This window comes from Lipophrys pholis (assembly GCF_963383615.2).
Source record: "Lipophrys pholis genome assembly, chromosome: 5".
NCBI lineage: Eukaryota > Metazoa > Chordata > Actinopteri > Blenniiformes > Blenniidae > Lipophrys > Lipophrys pholis.
Genome location: NC_137628.1, coordinates 15,338,207 through 15,360,326, shown reverse-complemented (window position 1 = coordinate 15,360,326; position 22,120 = coordinate 15,338,207). Strand labels below are relative to the sequence as shown.

The 22,120-nt window shown below is 40.7% G+C and overlaps 1 protein-coding gene across 1 annotated transcript; it reads left to right on the top strand.

Annotated features, from left to right (window-relative positions):
• Nucleotides 1–4,890: 4,890 nt before the first annotated feature.
• Nucleotides 4,891–12,626, top strand: LOC308109810 (neuropeptide FF receptor 2-like; the record flags this gene model as incomplete). The annotated part of the gene is made up of 3 exons (XM_080463616.1): nucleotides 4,891–5,441; nucleotides 9,749–10,413; nucleotides 12,613–12,626. The coding sequence occupies 3 exons, from the start codon at nucleotides 4,891–4,893 to the stop codon at nucleotides 12,624–12,626; spliced, it is 1,230 nt and encodes a 409-aa protein (XP_080319742.1).
• Nucleotides 12,627–22,120: the final 9,494 nt, after the last annotated feature.

The window sequence follows — 22,120 nt, the reverse complement described above, 5'->3', positions numbered from 1 at the left end:
GTAAGCTAAACAAGTTAGAATCCACTCGATCCAGCGTGAACGCGTGAGACAGTCCAACGTGTTTCCTATAGGGTTACGTTATGTTCAGTAATTATGGACACATCTCATGCTACATTCAGTCTCTTTGCTTCACAGTGAAAAAGCCTTTACCTGATCCCGGAGAGCGTATAACCTGAAAAGATGGACCCACCAAGGTCAAATCAGGCAGCTTTTAAGCTACTGAAGAATCCTGAGGAAGCTGTGCCGCCAATAATCTCTCAATAAATTATCTCCACTCGCACGCTTTCATATATCATCCATGCTTTGTAGTTTGAACCACACATGCAAACTCCCTGTTCACCTTCTTGGTGTGGCCACAAGTCTCCAACCTGAATAAATTAGATCAAAGTCTAATATCCATTCTTTGCTTCCTGGTCCAAGAGATGCTCGTATTTGTGTTGATGTCCCTCGGCAAAGCTTTTATTACAGCGATTCAACTATGAAAATGTGATTTGCATGATTCAAGACAAACAGCTGCTGTTGAACTGTGTCTGCTTCTTGAACCCTAGGAGACAGCGAAGGTGAGTCTAATTAAAGGTGTCATGAACTGAGTAGCAGCCATGAAGTAAAGTGATGACGAAGTGACCCGGTCTCCGCAATCATCTGAGCCAAACCTAAGTGGGGTGGTTTGAAATGAGTTGGACCACAAAGTGAAGAGAAAAGACAAAAAACAAACATCCAGTTAGAGCTCAGCTCATGTGGATTTTCCCATTAAGAGAGTTTGAAAAGCTCCTTCTGAAGCCAGGAGGATCAAGACCACCCACAAACAAGACAAAAGTAAAGGTGGGAGGAGGCTACTGGAATAGACGGTATGTTTGTGTCACACTGTTCTATTTGATCACTACATACAGTTTTGATGACCGTACTTATCATCAATACAGTGAAGCGGACAGCAAATAATCAAGTCTGACATATAAAATTGTGGTATTACAATTGATGAAATCTGTTGCGGAGTGTCCACATCAATTTCCAGCAGACTTTGTCACATCTATGATAGTTTATTAATAAAACTCAGAGGTATCCAAATGGCTTAAATCCAAAAGGTGGGTCAAAACATGAGCAGAGAACAAATCCACAGAGAATCCAAAAAACAAATAAACACACAGGAAAACACAAGGAGAAATACGAGCTGTCTCAACATGAATAATGAGGACGATCTGGCAATGGACACATGGGGGACATTGGTACAAGGGGAGGGGAGGACACAGATGAAATGCTTTGGCACAATCACATGCACAGAGCCAGGGCAGACAGGAAAGAAAAGTGCACATCAACAGAAACAAGACAAATAAGGACCAAAATAAAGCAGGATGAGACAGAAAAAAAGGTAAGACACTTGTACTTTACACAGACACAGAAGGGGATCTGACAGGCTGTGGGTGAAGGGCAAGGTAAAACCTAAAGTCACCTGTAATCAGTAATCCAACATATCCTGATAAGCGATAACTAAATAAATCAGCAGCATCACATTAATTGACCTTTATTCATCAGTTTTAACATCGCAGGAAAAATTGGTAAATCATCAAATATGGTCACTTGCTTGATAAAAGGTACCCCCCCCCCAGTATAGATTGCTAAAGACAGTAATGTATTAATTTAGGTCAATGCTAAAATAAAGCATCCCAATTATACATTTTTGAAAAAACCTGTTGAGAGAGAGAGAAAAAAACCTTTTGTCAGGCATGATAGTTTATATATACACACACTAACTGACCACTTTATAAGGTAAACCTTACTATTACCAGGTTGGATACCCTTTTGCCTTCAGCACAGCCTTCATTCAATAATTGAACTTCCATGGCATAGATTGAGCTTTGTTTATAGTTAAAGATGCTTTGAGCGTTGTTGCCTGGTGTGCTATCCTTCTGGAAGGAACCATGAGCACACTGGGAATAAACGGATGGACAGCACAATACTCAGTTAGGCTGTGGCGGTTAAATGATGCTTAAATTATACTATCAAGTGCACTAAGAAATGATGCCCCAAACTATTACACCAGCTGCCTGAACAAGGTTGGATGGATCTATGCTTTTAAGTTGTTTTTTTTAACTCTATCAGGATGCTGCAGCAGAAACTGAGACTCATCAGAACAGGCAACAATTTTTTTCAGTCTTTATCTGTCCAATTTTGGTGAACTGTAGCCTCAGTTTACTGTGTTCGCTGACATTACTGTGGTCCTCTGCTGTCAGAGATGAACTTCTATGACCTTGGTGGTCATGAGTTGTTGTTTGAGTTAAGTTGTCTTTCTACAATCTCAACCAATCTGGCAATTCTCTTCTGACCTACAGCATCAACTGGCAGGAAACTGCAGGATTGTGTTTCCTTTTTGGGTCATTCTTTGTCAACCTTAAAGGAGGTTGCACATGAAATTAACAGCATAAAGCAGTTTTCTGAAAAAACTCTGGCCAACATGGCCATGACATGTCAAGGTCGCTTGAACTCTAAAAGCTCACCTTAACCATGCATGCTTAAATACAATTCCATAGTTGGGAAGCTCTTCACAATGACATGTGTACGTAACAAAATGGCTGAGTGTGTTTGTGGGCTACAAATAAGGATTGGAAATTTCATGTCAATGCTGGTGAGAGAAAAAGACAAAAAATCCTGTAGATTATTTTGGGGTCCATAAATTGTTCTTTGAAGAACTGGAATGTAGAATAAAGGCTCCATACCCACCTGTTAAATACTTTGTTTTTAAGACTGTAAATGTTCACATTATTTGGAATGATTTATACTAAATAGGCCGATGCAATCATCCATCCTTAATCATTTTCAACTATGTGTTGTAATCATGGATTGCTGGTATATATTAAACACAATTTAGTTTATTGGATCAGTCCAGACAGTATCAATAGCTGTGGTAAGAGGTACGACAATAAATGAGCGACAAAGTCAACATGTGAATTCCTGTGATCAATCAAAGGAGGGAATGCAGATCTTCTTATTTCTCAGTATCAAGATGGGAAGATCTATACGTCTGATCCCTAAACTCACAGGCAATAGAATATCAGCTCCTAATCAATCAGATTAGAGGGTGATCTGTTTCTGGTTTTTCATAAAGGGCTTGAGCAGTAAAGCCGAAGAAAGAAGTGACTTTTTAAAATAGAATACAATTAAATATAATACTTTATCAATACCAGAGGAAACATCTTTAAACTCATCCATCCAGGGGTTTGAGCAGTATGTGTGTGTGTGCGTGTGTGTGTGTGTGTGTGTGTGTGTGTGTGTGTGTGTGTGCGCGTGCGTCAGGCACGCACCCTCCCGTCCGGTCCCTCCCGCAGAGGCGCACGGCTCGCCGCTCCTGCCGGCAGGAGCGCAGAGACATGCAAGGATCCAGTTTAGTGTCAGAGAGGGAAAACACGCTGACGGACGCGCAACAGAGGTTCTCTGCAAGCAAGACGCCATCCTGCAGCCAGCCGAATGACCGAGACGTTACAAAGCGGTGGCAGGTGGCGGTGTGTACGATCCGGGAACAACTTCTCCAGGCTCTGAGCGCCAGGGATGAGCCGCACACGCACGGTCAGTCATCACTAATGTGACAGGGCTATATTTGCTTTTTCTCTGAGGGTGTGCTCATTTCTGTTGTTATCACTTTTTAAAACTGATGCTCCTGTTTTTTTCCCACTCACTTGGGCAGAAACAATTTCTGCCCGAAGAGAAGGGAATTACTACAGATTTAGTTTGTGTGGTGGTGAGTGCCGCCACTGATTCTCCTTGTTCATTATTGGAAATAAAATAAGCCCACAAAAGGAATATATTAATATCATCCAAGTGGGTATAATGCTCCCTGGATTCATAACATTAATAATTAATCATACAGCTGTGCAGATTTTTAATAAGCTCCAGGTAACAGTGGAAATTGGGTTATTTTCAAGCAAAATGTACCTTTTATTGCTTTTCCTTATTGAATGTTTCCATGAAGCCGACAGGGATAATCCTGGATCCAAACAACACAAAAGATGGTTAAAAGCATTTTTAGTGATATATTCATGTCAGAATGTGTTTGTTTGCGTGCCACAGAGCTGCAGATATTGCTGCAGGAGGAAACAGCCTCTGATATCTGTGATGTTCCTCTAAACAGATCTGAATGCATCCCTGTGATGGACTGAGGGTGTGAGGGGATAAAGGGAGAGCGAGGAGAGAGGGAAGATGTCCACGTGAGCTTTACCTTCCTTGAAGGTGAGAACGTCAATGTCTGCTGGAGGATTATTAGGTTCAAGCTGTCCCCCCTTGGAGAAATAAGGGTATATATGTTGTATAAGAACTTCAATGGGACAGGAGATGGCAGCATAGTGAATGACTCCAGGTGACTCATAGGATGTGGCAAAAGACAAGGATCTATGGCTTTCTTCTTCCTACGTTGACTTGGACTCATTCGCCTCGGAAGTCCAGAACATGCTGCTTGATGTGACACTTTTGGTGGCCCCTTTCAGGTTTTTCTTTTTTTGGTGATGAATTTCCTTTTTCCTGGTCTCCCTGTTTAAATGGATTTTAACTGAGGGATTCCCTGCTATGGTTTTGTTCCCGCCGGAAAGCAGCATGGATACTTTTCAGGACCAGCCATCGGATTGGAGCTCCGTTCAGCCAAGCTTCTCCCCGCTGCTGCAGTATGACAGCTCTCGGGAAAAACTCAGCCACACCTATCGCCTCCATAGTGCATTAATGCTGCCTTCCACCTTTAGCTCCCCCACTGCTTCACTCCATCAGCCTCTGCCCTCCTTTGTGCCCTCCTCCCTTATTCCCCACTCCTTCCCTTTGTTCTCGACCACTTCATCATCAGTCTTTAGGCACTCAGCCACCTCTTCTTTTTCTTTGTCCCTTTCAAACAACTCCTCCAGTAATTGGGAAGACATGGAGAGCATGCTGCTCTGGACAATTCATGAGCCAAGCACTATTGCTTTGACCATCATGTACAGTCTCTCTTTCATTTTGGGATTCATTGGGAATTTAATGTCTCTGCGGGTCCTAACCAGCAGGCGCAGTCGGCGACTCGCAGGTGTCAGTGCCACACGCAGTCTCCTTGTGAACCTGGCTGTGTGTGACCTGGCTGTGGTGTGCGTGTGCATGCCCATCACTCTGGGAAATCAAATCTACACTGCCTGGGTCTATGGTGATCTCCTGTGCCGGGCCGTGCCCTTCACGCAGGCTATCTCAGTCTCTGCCAGTGTGCTGACGCTTACGGTGATCAGTGTGAATCGTTACTACAGCGTTCAATCACCGCTGCGAGCTCGCTCCATGTTTACCCATCGCCGGATCTTGGCAACTGTTGCTGTGGTGTGGGCAGTATCTTCGATGATGTGCGCTCCCATTGCAGTGATGAACCGACGGCGAGAGATCAGCTTCGAAACTTTCACCATCCTGGTCTGTCAAGAGGAGTGGCCTCAGCATCGACTGAAACAGGGGTAGGTACCGCATCAGTGTTCATTTTGACAAGAATCTTTTTATTTCATTTTAGTCTTATTCACTCACCAAAGACTGCTTTTAGTTAAAGTCACATTTTAGTCTTTAATATGACTTTAAGTCTTTAGTTTATTTAGTTTCAGTAAAAATGTAATCCATGGAAATCCGTTTTAATTTTAGTCAAATTTTTTGCCTCATTTTAGTCTTTTTAAGTATTCTGACATTTTTGTTATACTAGAACAGATTTTGCAAAAGAATGTTTGTCATAGCAGTAAAAACTCCATTGTAAGCATACCTAGAATTATGTGTTTAATAATCTATACTAAGAATGTACCATATTACTCTTTTACAATGAAAAATGTTTAAGGCCTGTTAAAACAGAATAGAATAAAATGCAATATATCTACAGTGCATTGCAGTGAAGTTATTTCTAGTTATTGAATGTTACTTCTCATAAAAACCCATTCAAATTATGAAAGTATTTTTATTCAAGTAGTTGCTGTAGTATGATCCTCAGGACTCCTTTGATGGTTGGAGTGAGTTTTGTTGGTCTACGATACATAGATTACAGTAAAGTTATTGAAATAATTACATCTTTATTTCTAATAAAAATCAATTTTCCACAAAGCCAGGCCAAATCTCAGCCTGTTTCGGAATCGTGTTAAAAACGTAAAACTATTATACGTATAATAAAGAACACGCCATAAACACACAAATGCATGAAATAAACAAAGTTAAAATGTAAGAGAGTTTGGCTCCCCAAGTGGTGGATACCGCCATATCTGGCAACGCTGGGCAGCCCATGGAGATTAATTTTCAAGTGGTTGTTAAATACGAGCCGACAAAATGTAGACAACATGAGGAGGAAAAGAAGAAGGAGAATGGGGGGAAAAAAGAGAGCACAGCTTTTAACATTTTGGCAGAGCCGCTTCCTCCGGGGGTTATCTATGACGTCAGTCACATGTCAATGATGAATCAGTCGCATGTACAAAAATATCCAAATTGGTACTACATATGATCAAGGCCTAGGTCTGGTGTGAAAAAATCTGAATTGGCGCATTCACACGGACACATAACAGGTTGGATATGGGTCACTTGTGAGTAAAAAATCAGAATTGGGTCACATTTCCCTGCAGTGTGATCAAGGCCATAAAAAATGTGCCTTTGCTTTAGCAGCGGTTTGTAATTTGCTGGCGGTCCCTGCACACTGTCACACAGTAGGCTGCACATTGAGATCAGTGCTATTTCTGCTGCTCAAACGACAGATAGTTTAGATAAGAATGAGCGAATTGCATATTTTCTACCTCACAGCGATGGGACAGAGGCGCCATTGGCTCGTGCCAACTTAACCAAACTCACTGTGGAGACAGAACTGGACATGCGTCGTCACCATGCAGAGGGTAGCGGTGCACATTACAGGGGGTGGAGGGGTGTCAATCAGAAATATACAATAAGAGTTTAAGTTTGAGTTAAGATAATTTATTTGGTTAAAAGGGAATAACAACCAAGGCATAGAGGATGGTTGTAATTCAGATTGTTCGGTTATCAGTAATTTTTAAATCTAAGCTGTCGTCACAAATTAGTCACTAAAAATGGAAAATGTCATGCAAAGCTGCTCGTTTGGGGTGCTGTCGACTGAAACAAGCACTGACTGGAGAGAAAGTAAAGAAGGAACACGGTTCATTGATTGTTCCAAACCTAAAGTGGAAGTCCCGCCTGTGGTGGCTATTCTAATTACCTGGTGGCGAATGGGGAGCCATAAACAACCGTGCTATATAATCTACAGACCAGATATCAATGAGTGCCTCTCACTACTTTTTCCTCACTACTCAATGTCTGCCCGCACGATATTTTCCAATTTTTTCTTTCTGCGTGTAAGCCCAGGGCAACGTTCAGCTGCCCAAACGAAACAGACTTTCCCAGAGAGTCCCTGAAGAGAACTCTGGTCCAGATCAGATTGGGAAACGTGAACACACCCTTAGGCTGTACTAAAATATATGAATGCATGTAGCAGAAAGACACAGGACCTTGGGAAGTGGGGGAATAGCGTTTAGAGAAGCAGACTGACGGTTGAATTGGTGACAAGTTACCACTGTAGCTCCCTGAGTGAGACCCTTGACCCCGCAGCTCCCCTAGCGCTGTACTGTGACAGCCCACTGCTCCAAGTATGTACAGTTGACAGTAACTATGACGAATGTAGGTGAAATGCAGAGAAGTCATTTCCTCAAGGGGATTCTTCTTGTACACAGTCTTACTGATAACGCTGCACCAACATCGAGCCACTTGGCTCACACATGTTCTTATTCTTCCTTCAAAAGCACACTCGGCACACACTGATAATATAATTTAATCACCAAGGTTTGTATAATAGTACTTGGGTTTTATTTAATCCATGATCAAATTCATGAACCTGTCCATGAACATCCAGCCTTATTCTATATTTCTATAGTCTTGTCGGTAATGTATGTGCAGCGAGAGATATCTCTTTGATAGACTGGTCCTGTGAGCTCTTGCATTATAAATGTGCAGTTGTTAGTTATTCTATAAATATATTACTCGAGTGTGCCATATAGCGTTTATAAAATGGTACAGCAGTTAGTTAGACTGTGCAACATCGCTCTCCACTAAATTTAAGATGACAACTGCTCCAATATACATCGATACACAGGTATAATGCTATCCTGTACACCATCCAGATATGCCAACAATATCATAATGGGATGAATGAACGAAAATACAGAACAGAGTTGCTATCCGAGCAACATTAAGGAACAGCGAGAAAGCTCGGTGAAAAAGTAGATGAAAACTGTAGACATAATTCTGCATTTTACCTTAATTCTGTGGACTCTATGAACTATAGTTCTGATGTAGTGAAAGTGTTGCATTGATTATTTTCTGTTAATAGCTGTAAGTGGTTGCAGCAGCAGGTTTACTGACCCCAGACTGGACATTTTTGAGAATATCACAAAGATTATCTGATTAATGAGTATCTTTGCTCACATGACAGTGGCATGTTAAAATCACAGTGTGTCCCCGCTTCATCTTGAGAGAGACTACGTTAAGACTAAAGCACAAAGAGTGACTCAGTTGGTCCATGGTAGCTGTTAAAGTTTAGTTTCTGATTTCCATATCATTCCCCAGTTAATGTGTCAAATTTGCAGATTTTGGATGGTGGTCTTGATGAGACACACTGAGAAATTGGGCACTGATTACACTTCACACAGAAAATTCAAACTCATCAAGTCTCTTTTGTTCCCACCAGTTTGCATTTCCTTGTTTTCCCACCCTCAATCATGACTTGCCAAGTGGCTCAGAATGACTTCTGTTGTGGGCACACAGTACATCATCATGTCACGTGTTATTTGCCACTTGGGCTTCATTGTGCGTGAATCACTTCCTGTGCCCTGGTAAATTTTCAACAATACCCTGAAATCTGTGACTGCTGGGATTCCTAAGACAAGACCGTTCATTATAATGATGTCATATTTCTAGATGTATCGCGTTGATGAAAACAAGAGCAAATTAACCATCTTAGGAGAGTCTGTTCTGCTCCTGACAGTTACACAGAAGTGGTAATCAACAACATCGAGTGGGATGTATTGTTTTTGACATCGTCTCAGACATTTCAAAATGATAGATTATGGAGACGGTCAATGCATGTGAAGTGCCACTGTTCCGTGTTTGTATTATATGCATATATGTAGAATGCACACATAATTAAAAACCTGTGTCAGTTATGTCAATTAATGCACTTTCTGATGGTATCTAAATTTTAGCTATTGAATATGTTCAAAAGTGCACAAATGTGATGAGTATAGCTGCTACAATAAAATGAATGACATTACCTTAAAAAATCTTAAAAAAAAAAAAAAGATACCTAAACAGATTTGTGTTTGTTCTTTAATGCGATCTGAAGGGGAGCATAGTGAAGTAGTGATTAGCAATCTTGTCTCATAACACGAGGATTCCAATATGATAGCTGTCTTGGGGCCTTTTTATGTTGGGTTTAGTTGTTGTCAACGTGTTTACACTGGATTAGTTTGGCTTCTTTCAATCAAGAACCATGTCTATTGGATTGATTAGTGACGTGAGGCTGAATGTATGTCTCTGTCTTTGCCCTGAGGTGGGCTGGTGATCTGTACAGGGAAAACAATGACTTGAACCCAATGCTGACAACTTATGACCTTAACTTACGTATAATGGTTATGGAAGACGGATGGATGTCCTGATTTAAAGGCAGTCAGAGAGGGCTGTTGTTGCAAAAGTGTTCGTTTAGTTGCTTATTCTAAATTTCATTCTTTTTCCACAGATACAACGTGCTGCTGTTTGTGATGCTCTACTGTCTGCCAGTGACCTTCAACCTCACCATAGGCTTCCTGACTGGAAGGAGGCTTTGGGGAGGGAAGAAATCCACTTTTGCTGACCTGGACCCTCGCAGTCAAGCTCTTCATACCTCGCGCCTAAAAACACGCCAGAAGATCGCCAAGATGGTGGTGTGCCTGGTGCTGCTGTTTGCGGTGTCCTGGCTGCCGCTCTACTTGGCTGACCTCTGGATTGACTGTGAACAAAGGCCATCGTCTTGGCTGCTGCAGACTCGGCCGTTTGCCCAGTGGCTGGGCCTGACAAACTCAAGTCTTAACCCCATATGTTACTGCTTCATTGGGGATCTGTACCGCTCAGCAAAGGTCATACGAACACGGTACTACCAGAAAGTGGCTGCCCTCTTTAGCTCCTCCTCGTTCTCCAGTTCGGCTGCAGTGACGTGTCCTGCCACCGTGATCACAGACTCCAAGATGGCTTCTGCTGAGCATCACCATATTGCTGCTGCTGTGGCCGTGTCTGCATCAATGGTTACAGTTCCGAGGCTGTTGAACTTGGCTACAGGCCAAGGACTAGGGCAAAAGGTCAGAGACCGTTCAGACAGTCAAGGAGGCTCCGACCACAGCATCTCAGACTGGTGCCAGTCCAGTCCCAGTGTGTGTGGGAGCTCTTTGTTCCAATGCCAGCTTCACACATTTCACCAGTCCATACATAGACCAGATTTCCTTCCAACAAGAAGACACTCTGTGGATGAGAACCCTGGATCATTACCTCTACGGATGGAGCCCATGGAAATAGACGCGTTACCTCTGAGGAGGCATTCTGGAGACAAAATATATGGTCTGCCAACTGATAAGAGAGACATCATTACCACGGGAAGAGAAGCATTTTGTTTCACAGGGCAGCACAGAGGCAAAACATTACAAGCCTACTCTCTGGTAGGAGATGTATCTGACGAAACTACAAAAATGACCAGTTTTTGAAATTGTCTGGACCATCAGCAGGGAGGACTGATCCTTTTGTACTGCAGGGGGTAGAAACACAGCGCTCAATTCAAAGTATTGTCTTGACTGTGAGGATTTATCACTCACAAACGCCATTATTTACCTAAAGGATAAACTCACCTGCTCTAGACTTTTATTCAGTTTTTTCCCATTGTGCATGTCAGAGCCTTTTCATCACAGCAAAAGTACACGAGGTGCCAGAACATAGTTTACATGGACTTCAGTCACTTGAAGATGTGCAGAGAGAGCATTGATGAAGCAAATTCCATTGGGGCGCTGTCTGAAGGTAACTAGTGCTCTTGCCCGAGGCTAAGTAATCAGTAGGAAGGATAGATTGCGGGAGGGTGCCATTACGAGGAAATAATATCATAGTCACAGCTGTTTCATCAGCTTAAAACAATAAGCCAGCAGGATGTAAAGTGTGATGAGTTTTAATGTGCAGATTGTCTCCCTTGGGTTTCAATGATTGCTCAAGATTTTGCTGTTGCCTTTATGACTTCCTCACAGGAAAAGTTGAATGCTTTGGAACAGTGCAATGCGGAAACAAATGACATTACCCTGCGTTTTTGATCCTTTTATCTGCTTTCCTCTTTCGATTGAAGTTGTGAGGTGCTTGTTACTGACCTGGGCATACAATAAATAATGATCTTCCGAGCTTCATTTCATGTAGTATTCAAAAAGAAACGTATGCCCTATAGGCATCTGCATAAATGCATATGGTATTTCCCCAAGCAAATGATGGGAAATCGCTGACACAAGCCCTGCTTAGCCAAGAAGCAAACACAAGTCCGTTTCATCCTCAGCTTTCTGACAAGCTGCTGAACATGGGGCTTAAAAGTTAAAGTGTTAACAAGATCAGACTTCTTCCGTGACTCTCCATTGTTTCAAGCAATAGCAAAAAATTTGTGGTTTTTTTGGATGTTCTAGATTGTTTTGTACAGGTCTCAGAAGGATATATATGCAGACATTTTATGTTCAGCAAAGTTTTAGTATTTTGTAATATACCAACGGTTTTCGATAGCTTAGACTTCACTTACTGTACATGTGGTTTCCAACAGAGCTGAAGATTTATTAGTATCCCCAAAAACAGTTTAATGTTGCAGTTTTTCTCACAGGATCCAAAAATCATACATTTTGTTTTCTGTTCAAACAATTTTTTACAGACATTCAGGTCAATTTCCACTTTCAAAATTAACAGATTGAGGTCCTGTCCTGAGCAGAATAAGTTTGTATAACTGCAAAAGTGACCATTTGTAATGTTTTTGGTACACTACAAATATCATTCAAGTAAACAAAGTAAATAATATGGACTGAGAGGCATGACAATCTAGACACATTGTTTTTATTGTCCACCTACTCACACATGTGCAAAAGAATTAGTTACTACAGCTGTGGCGAACAGGCAGAGTAGCAGCGTTTCCCCATTTACATGGCGTCAGAGCATTTTGGAAAAGTAGCATTTTCTTGGACGGGGTCAGATGTGGTCAGAGCATTTTCAAAAAGTTCCACCTTGGGACCCATTTTCAAAAAGTTCCACCTTGGGACCCATTTTCAAAAAGTTGCATTTTAAGTCACTCCGATCTCTGCTGTCATGTAAATGGACACCGAAAACGCAACAAAAGTTTTCAGCTTTTGCCTGAATACGTCATGTAAACGGGGCCTCAGATACGTACAAATTGGTGGAGATTTCATTACCATTTCGTCTTAGCTATAAACACCAATGAACACAAAGTAGACAAGGATATTCCATAATCAGGAAATATATTGCTAACAACTTTTGTACCTCTTCATTTTGTTTTATTTATTACGAGAGTAAGAATTGTGTTTAACTTTTTTTTCTTCTCTGCAGCTAAATTTAGGTAAACCTAAGGCAAATATTATCTCAATCAGCCTCCCCACTGCACTGCGCTAGTGAGACAGAAGCATGTAACACAAAAGCGCACAACATTTGATTCAAGCAGGAAAGTGGATATTTGAAGATTCATTGAAATGCTCAAGGATGCATGTTTCCTTTTTCTATCACGTTAAGTTCTCGACATCTATTTTTCTTGGACTGTAATTGCGCAGCTATCGTCCCATTTTCTACAGCTCCTTGGATGCTCCATTGGGGTCATCTGGTACTCACATGTAGCAGTCATACCACAGGTTTTCAGGGAATGTGAGATACAAGCAGAAGCTCAGAAGAATACAGCGAAGCTTAATTTGCTCACAATGTCTCACAATTTATCCCCGTCACATAATCTGAGCCTTTTGAAGATCAACGGGGAAGCATGGATTTGAATAAAATATATTCTTCCTTTAAGGGATTGTGATAAGCATTTGCTTTACTTTAATTTTCTTGATGTACATAGGCAGGTGGAGTCCACCAGACCATTTGAAATGGAAACATTTACACAAATTGCAGTCCTTGAACCAGACAGATTAATGCCCCATTACACAGAATAATCACCTGCACTCTGCTAGGGTTTTGTTTCTGGATTGTTACTTCAGCAGATTATTGTCCCACTGAAGATGGATTCAAGAATAAGTACCCCACACATCTATCCAGACTTAAACAATGTATTTAGTCTTGGCAAATAGAACATTATGGTTTCCTCACTTTTACACATAATTTGAAGACACTTCCTCAAGGCATTGTTTAAATATTGTGTCAGCAAGAATCGGACGGACATGGTGAGAAGATCATTCCTTCCCTCCTGCTGCAGTTGCTGATGCAGACACAGGAGAAAATTTAATTCACCTCTGACGTCTCCCAGGACATCTTTTATAAATGTAACGGTCCCTTGTGTGTCTTTGTCGGTCTGCGTCTCTTTCTTGTTTGTCTCTCTTTCTGTCATATTTTGAAGTCACCTGTCTTGTCTGCGTCTCTGTACACCTGTACTTCCTGTTCACCCTCCCTCTGTGTTTCTGATTAGTGTTGATGTGTGTCACCCATGTCTTCCTCTCCCCACGTGTTTTAAGCCCAGTTTCTAGTTGTCTCGTTGGATCGTCATTCGTAGTTTGTCTTGTGACTCCTGTCCTTCCTCGTGTATGCTTTTGAATTAATTTGTGTTTAGAATCCCACCTGATTCGACATGTGCTTGCCTCTGGACTTCCCTGATGGTTTTGTAAGCCCCGATCGTGATAAACTCTGTGAACTGATTTGAGTCTGAGTCTGAGGCCACTTTTACACGTAACCAGTGTTGTAAAAAAAAAAGATATTTCCCTCTCTACGTTTAAAAAAAATTCTTCATTTACACTTCCCCACATATACAGCTGGTCCAGAGCTGCTATGAGCATGCCAAACCTGTAGGGGGCAGTGTAGCAAGAAGCATGAAGTCATGCTAGCCAATCAGAATCCTGGAAAAAAAACAACACGTTACGAATTGTGACGTAAATATCTACCTTCCCCCCCTTTAGATGCAAACAGAGACATGGATTTTATCCAGAGCTCCACTGTGGCTGGAGTTTTCAGGAATCATCGTTTGTGGTGAGTCGTAGCTGCGTTTATGTATAGATGCGTAGCCCAAACGCAGAGAGATATCACCGGGGTTTTTTTAGATACCCAGGTACGTGTAAACGTGATCTCAGACTGCGTTTGGCTTTACCACGGTTTGTGATAATAAAGCAGAGGAATCAAAACTACCTGCATGTCTCGAAAGAGGGAATCTGTGGAGGTGACCGTGTCCTGACATGAAATGCTTAATGCTGATATCACACTGAATATACTGTGAATAGCTGCAGCAGAATACAAGCGTATACCTGCTCTAATATGTGGTAACAGAAGAGCGGGGCACTTTGTTCAACCCGATCACGTCCTGGCAAATAAATAATGAATACAGGGGTGACAAAATAGCTTTAAAGGTTAAACAAAAAACAAACAAACACACATACACACAAGATGGCAAACAAAGTCACACAGCGAAATCTAATCTACCCTCAGGCTGCTTCCAGTCGTGTACAAGACAGAGGTGGTAAATAGCATGAACTGCTGTGACATCAAGCTGCTAATCACACTCTGGCTCTCACAGCAAATGTGAAGTGGTGCAACACTCAAGGCATCAAACTGCAAACCATCCTATTTATGTCACAGGATAAGGTTGCTTGTACCTTGGAAATAAATGCCATTATGCTGTGACAGTGTCTTTCATCTTTGGCTGGCTTTATTTCCTTCTCCTCTCGCTTGTGTACAGTTTTATTGAATAACGTGTACTAAATTATGTGCATTTGGTGTTTCATTAAAAAAAACAAACCATAAAGAGTCTGTCTGTGGTCATGTCTATCTGTGAGAGAAAGCATCTCAGGGTTTCGCACTCATTTCAAAGAAGCTACATCACAGCTGTTCTGTGAAGACTTTTGCTTTGAGCATTGTTCAACTTGCCTTTAGCCATGTAGGATATATTAGATAGTGCGAGGCCTGAAATAGATATATAAAGTCAGAGGATACTTTTCCATTCTATTCGAGTGCTTGCTGGCTTGATTAAATCTTAATAGGATGTAAATTTAGTTATGAGAAGCCCTTATTCTTTTATCAAATAAGTTTCAAAGATGTAGAAAGTAGGAGGCATTCAGGGAAAGCCTTGTGATAGTCGACATGGTGGTCATGCTGATTTTTCTTTTTCATGAACCCTTTATAGGGCCCTTAATGAAATACTTAAATTGTAAAGGGTGTTGTTGAAAGTTTTCACAATCTGTCGCTCTGAAATTATGTAAATGGTATACAGCTATGACTGGTTATTTCAAGAATGATACGCAGTAACTTAGACACATCTTGTACATTACGACTTCCTACTGTCCTACAGTATTAGTTATTTGCAAAGGATTTCTTCTACGTATGACTTACCTGAGATATCCGGTCTGTTTAAAACTGTATCTTTTGCACCAACCTCATTGAGCAAATTGTTTATACAGTGTTGTCACATTTTTCCATATTTTCAACAATGAATAGAAGTCAGATAAGGCTTTTCAAAGCAAATTAACAAAGCACAAATGTTTATTATAAGAACAACAGAGTGGAAATCACAATTTTAGCAATTTCAGAAATCACACTCCTTGAAAACTTCTCATTGAAAGTTGGTTTGCCAGATAACAGGTGGAAAAGTAAGTTAAAGTGATAATTTGCAGTTTTGAAGCAGGTTACATGAGGTACTTATTGATATTGTGAAGAATGTGTGCAGTAGCTTTCAGCGTGTCCTCAGCTGTGCCGGCTCACAAACAGAACTAAGCCAGACATTTTTGTAATAGCTTAAAAAAATGTTTTCAATAACGCTATATACAGTTGAGAACTGCATTTTATAAACAATAATTTCTCCTTGACATCAGACAGCCTTTTCCAACAAGTATGTGAGGAAATTACTTTTGTCTGTACATCCGTCCAAGGTGAGAGTTAATGGGTTCATTCACTGGTGAGGACACAATCCCCCAACTGCTTGTCCTTAATAAAAGAGAGTTAAAATGAAAACAAACGGAGACAGCAGTGGACTTAGAAATGCATTTCAACTCTGTTCTCTGGAGTTTTATTTGTCCTTAATTCTTGAGGCAGGATGTTCGAGGCCAGGAGTGTCAAACATAAGGCCTGTGGGCAAAAAACAGCCTGCTGGAAGCTCCAATCTGGGTCAGGGTGCCTGCAAGCAAAGAGCTGCGAAATGCAACAGTTAGTGGAGGTTTATTTTGGGATATTTGACTGTAATTTGCATCATTAAAATTGGCTTTATGTTGAGATTGTAGACATTTTCAGTACTAATTAGAAAACATTTTGCAAAACATGTACTTTTTCTGATGAAAACTTTAAGTAAAAATTTAAAGGTTAGTATTTCACGATTTGACCAGTCTGGCCCACTGAAGATGGTATTGGACAGTATGTGGCCTACGAACCAATATTGGTTTGACACCGCTGTTCTCGACAGGGAACAGGAAGTTAGAGTGTTGGTTAAATACATAAGCACTGAGAAAAGTCTTCATAAAAGAGAACTAACCCAGGATCAAAACTGGAGTTACCGTCCTAAACACAGTCATAGACACCACTGTGCATCTATGTATTTCTCTCTTTAACTTTATTTACTTATTGCCTGAGTTGATGAGTCAGCTTTGATTACTGAATTGATGTGTGATTCTGGAAAGAATCAACCGAAAACAAACATCTTAGTTTTGCCTGCCTTCGTGTGCCCGTCCTGAATGTGTCATACTATCCACAAAGTGATAGCAGTTGCAAGTATAGCTTGTGGGGAGGTTGGATTATTCAGCTCTTGAGGCAGGATGGTCCTAAACACACTCACATGAACACACATGTAGATTACTTCAGCAATTTCAGGTATCCCGATGTGTCAAGACAAGAGGATTCCGCTCATGATTGCCTTAATTTCTTTAGGCCTTTTTCCTTTTTGACCCCCTTGGATCACTTGAATGTATCATTGCCACTGTGTTTTCCTGTTATCTCCTCTCTTGTGTCATCTTTCATTCAGTGTGTCTGTTTTTGTAAAAATGTTTTTCTTCTGGTGTCACTGCCGTACCATTGTTATAAGTCGTGCTACAATAAAAACAATGACATGATCTCGTTTCTTCCTTCGTCATGACCGTCTTTTGGCAACAATACAGGGATAATTGAACTCTTCAGAGAAAGCACAGCACCACTGAACCTGAGAAGCTCTGAAATATCACATAGATATAAATCCTTGTAACAACCAATATAATGTAACAATTACCAATAAAATCTAGTAACATATTAATTCTGGTCTTTTTCAATGTAATAAAATCTAATGGAGCTGCAAAGTTTGTGTCCTCAATGAATGAAAAACCAGCTTATATGTCCAAGAAATGTTGCCCTACTTATGTCTCATTACACTATTGGCTGCAGTTACATCTTGAAAAAGGATTTTTTTTCTAAATGGTACTCATTAATGGACTAACTTAATAGAAAATTGGCTAAATATTATTATGATAAATGCTCAAATATCGTATTTCACAACTGATATCACATTATTGGCTTTACTAAATAAAAAAAGAAGTTAATTAACTTTTATTTAACCAGGAAAAGAAAACCCATTGAGATCGAGATCTTTGTTTACAAGGTTGACTTGGCAAAGAGGGCCGCAATTTCTGGCCATTATAACATTATTACTATTACAGTTCTCTTGATCTCCTATCTGCTTTGCGGAGGATAACTTTATTTCAAATTAACAAGGTTGAATACAGCAGAGACATGGAATTTTGTTCAGTTTATGTCATGTTGTCTAATTATATAAAAGAGTTAGCAACCCAAATCGAATATTGAAAATAGCACACGCACTTTTATCACACCACGATAACTTAAAGGGTGAAAAAAAAAAAATAAGAAAGAAGCTATTTTTTGTTGTTTGGATTTTTATGTTTTGCTTATTTATAGTTGTGGTGTGGTGGATTGCTACTTCCAGGGCCTTTCAGTTTACTTTCAGACATCTTTATCGACAGACGACGAGGTTGGATTGCTATTGCGAATCATTTTCAACAAAAAAAACCTCCCGGTCGATATTCTCCTGGGAGTCATGGCACGGAGACATTGTTATTGTCCATCTACTTGCGCATGTGCAGAAGAACTATTTACTAAAACTGTGGTGCGCATGCGCAGAAACAGTATTTTAAGAAAAGCTGCTCCCCCCCCCCCCCCCCCCCCCCCCCCATTTCCACTTCGACAGAGTGGAAGTGCTTTCCAAAAATACCCTCTTGGGAGTCATTTTCAAAAAGGTTAGTTTTCAGTGGCCCTGAGCAACCAAATATTTGCGTTTTCACTTGATTTATTGACACTGTTATTCAACCTTTTTTAACCAGGCGAGTTCCATTGAATGCTGGATCTCTTTTTCAAAAGATCCCTGGCCAAAACAGCTCCTGGTTATAATTCCATGTAACAAACATTAAATCATTAAAAAACATATATCATTAAACGCATACATTGTAAAGTATAGAGCAATACCTTTTCGAAGTAAGGCCTAAACATTATAAATTGACTAAGAAATAAAGCAGTTACACACGCCAATAGCTTGTGCCTCCATACCTTTCACCATGTTTTTAAAATTCCTAATTAGGATCAATTCTTGTGGCTGTAGTTTAGCCTGTGAGTTATTCCAGGCTGCTGTGGGCAGAGAAAAGCCTGTTTGCCAATTTCAATGTGTACAATGAGGACAGTGGATAAAAGGATGTCATTTGAGCACAGATAATAATTGTCAGTTTTAAGTCAAATATACCCACAAAGGTAAGAGGGGAGCAGACCAAGGATGAATTTCTAAATAAAAATGTACCCGTGTATGAGTCTACACATGGTCGGGGGCGGCCACTGAACTCTGGTATATAAGATGCAGTGGTGCTTTGCAGCATTGGGCAGGGGCACACGTGTACAGCAGATCACCAATGTCAAGCAATAGGAGGAACGTTGCCTCTTCCAATTTTTTCCTGGTTGCATTAGAAAAACAGGATTTTAGTGGAGTGGACACTTGAGTATTTAACAACTGTACTTTTACTGGTAATTAAGCACAATTTAATCAGCATAGCAGTAGTTAATTGAGAACAGATAGTCGATATTCTCTCCACCTCGGTTACAGTGAACTTGTAGCCTGAAGCCTAAGCAGATAAATTCATGCTCATGTTATATATTTTATCTCCAGCCATGCCTTCCCACTCCAACATGTTGATACGTTCTGTTCAGCTGCACTGACTTCACACGTATGGCTGTTCCAGATCATTAGCCACTCATACAAAGCTGTTGCGAGCATACCAACTGGGAGGTTCTTATACATATTATACATATAGGGTAATGAAAATTCATTTTCTCAGTTGGCTAACTCAGCAGGCTATTAATAATGACATACAGTATAGGAACACTGGAGGTAACGAGAAATCAAAAACATTGGCACAATCAAAATCACTCAACATGAGTTCATATGTGTCATTTCTAGCCAATCAAAGCCTTTAAAAGTGTAATCCTTATAGTCATCATCCATATATATACTTGCTGCTCTTTTTATTCATCCCTGAGCAACTCAGAGAGAAAGCTGCTGTCAGACTGCTAGCGAATGCTGATCAGGAAGAACCCATAACTCCCTTTTTGCTGAACTGAGTTTTGCAGTTGATTTCAATGTTTTAAATGTGACTTTTAGGGGAAGGGTGGGACCATAGCCCCTGGATACATCACTAAATGTTTAATTCCACATGAGCCAAAATTAAACTTGACAAAGACCTGACAAGAATGCTCGGCTTCACTCAGAGTGATTCCTCCAACCATGATTAACAAATCAATGGGTGTTTGTAATGACCTGCTGGGGGAAATCAGACTTTAAATACGACTTTTTGAATGAGATTTTGCTGAATAACTCAGACCTTTGTTGTAATGCTTACATTGTTTCTCGCACTTCTTTTTTGGGAGAGATAATGGCTTAAAATCGATAGAACCGTATTGGTTTTTCACTGTTAATGAAAGTAATGAGAAACTTGTTTTTTATGGACCAGAAACACCCAATTTTAATTCTGATAATTACACTCATTATGGCTGTGTCTCAGCGACGAGAGGTAGTCGAATTTGGAATTGCTGAAGCTGTTGGGGGGAAAAAAAGAGACTCTATAAGTGAAATCCATTTATCATGACCTGCAGACATAACCGTATGTATTAGCATTTCCTGTTTTTGAAAAACTATTTACCTTTTGGTAGTTCTTGTCTTCAGCACCAACTTTTTACTTATCTTTAATTGCCACGGTCAAAATGAATACAAACAATAGAAGACGAAACCTCTGTAATTATTCCATGCACACTGTGTGATTTTGTACTCTGCATTTAAAACGTTGGAAACTGCGGACAGCCATCAACAAAGTACATATTGGCTGCAGTAAAAGTCGCAAGAAGGGCATCACCTAATTTGCGTATTACACAATTAACAAAAAGCATGGCTGTTTGATAATGTGTATTTTGTCTGAATCTGAGTAGGTGCAGTTCTGGCTGTAGTACAGTTCGGCGATCTGGCTTGAATCAGATCGTCCAATCGGCCCCCTGTACAACTGCCAGTACCCGATCCAAATGGTGATGGTGTGGACATGTGATGTCTGACGTTAGAAGCTAAAGCTATATATTCGCTGGATGCATTATTAGTGGAAGCGAGAGAAAGAAAGGAGGAAAGTCCTGGCAAAAAAAGTGTGCGGGTATAATTCCCCGGTATCTTCACACAGAGATCAGAGTGGCTTTTGGAGCTCGCCCGGATCGCTGGTGTCTGAGGTGAAGAAACGGAGATCGGTGCCCGCGACGGTGCATTTACGCGTGTACACAAACAAAAACGGTAACTCAGTGCTGCAGCTAGATTATAGACACAGTTAAACACATTCCATATCTTCCAAGCTAATTTAGTTGTAGTGCCCAGACAAAAGCTAGACTATAGGTAGGTGTGGACAGTGGAGCTTTGAGGTGAGTGTAGGGCCCACAGCAACACCTTCAGCTCAGGGAGACGAGCAAATAAAGAGAATAACCTTCACAACAGCGTCCAAAAGTCTCTGACAACACCAAAACAAAGTCCATAGATTTGTTGCTTGTTGGTTTTAAAAAAAGAAATTTTCAGAAAGTTTGAAAAGTTGAGAAAAATATACAAAGTTGCAAAGTGACTGAGGCTGTTTGGGTTAAATGCAGTGATTCTCTTCTTGGCTGTGGCTGTAACTTCGACCGCTGCGGAGGACACCGAGTGGCTGACGGCATGGAAGTGCTCAAGGACGTAGAAGAGGCTAACCTAATCACATGCGCTTTCACATCAGTCTCCAAAACACCAGAAAAGGTTGCTGGATTTGGTGCTAGTCAGATTGGACAGAGAAAAGTCAATAAGGGGATTTGGAAAGTTGCCAGATTGAGAATGAACGTCTCCAAGTTGCCAACTCCTTCAGTCAAAGATTTAGGGGTCTTACTCATAAGCCCACAGTGGTAGTGTTTAGTGGTTTTCCATTTGCCTCTGAAAGCTCCTGCTGGTTCATGATTCGAACCATTTGATTGAGATTGAACTTAACCCAATGACATTAAAGCCCCAGTTGCATTTTGTATATCCATTTCCACAAGCACGATGATTGAAGCCGCTGAAACTGCAACATTTTGAAAACAGCTTCCAAGTGGAACTTTTCGGAAATGTCCCGACTGACAGAATGAGGGAAAATACAACTTTTCTCAAATGCTGCTACTTCATATGCACACCACAGCCATAGTAAACACTTTTTTTGCACACACACAGACGATAACAATATTGGTTGTCTACAGAGTATCATGACTCCCAGTCCCTATTCTCCTGGGACTTGGTAGGTTGATAGTTGAAGGTGACTAGTAATAGCTATTGAACGTTTTTATTAAAACAGTATAATTTTAATGATGCAATTTTAATGATACAGCC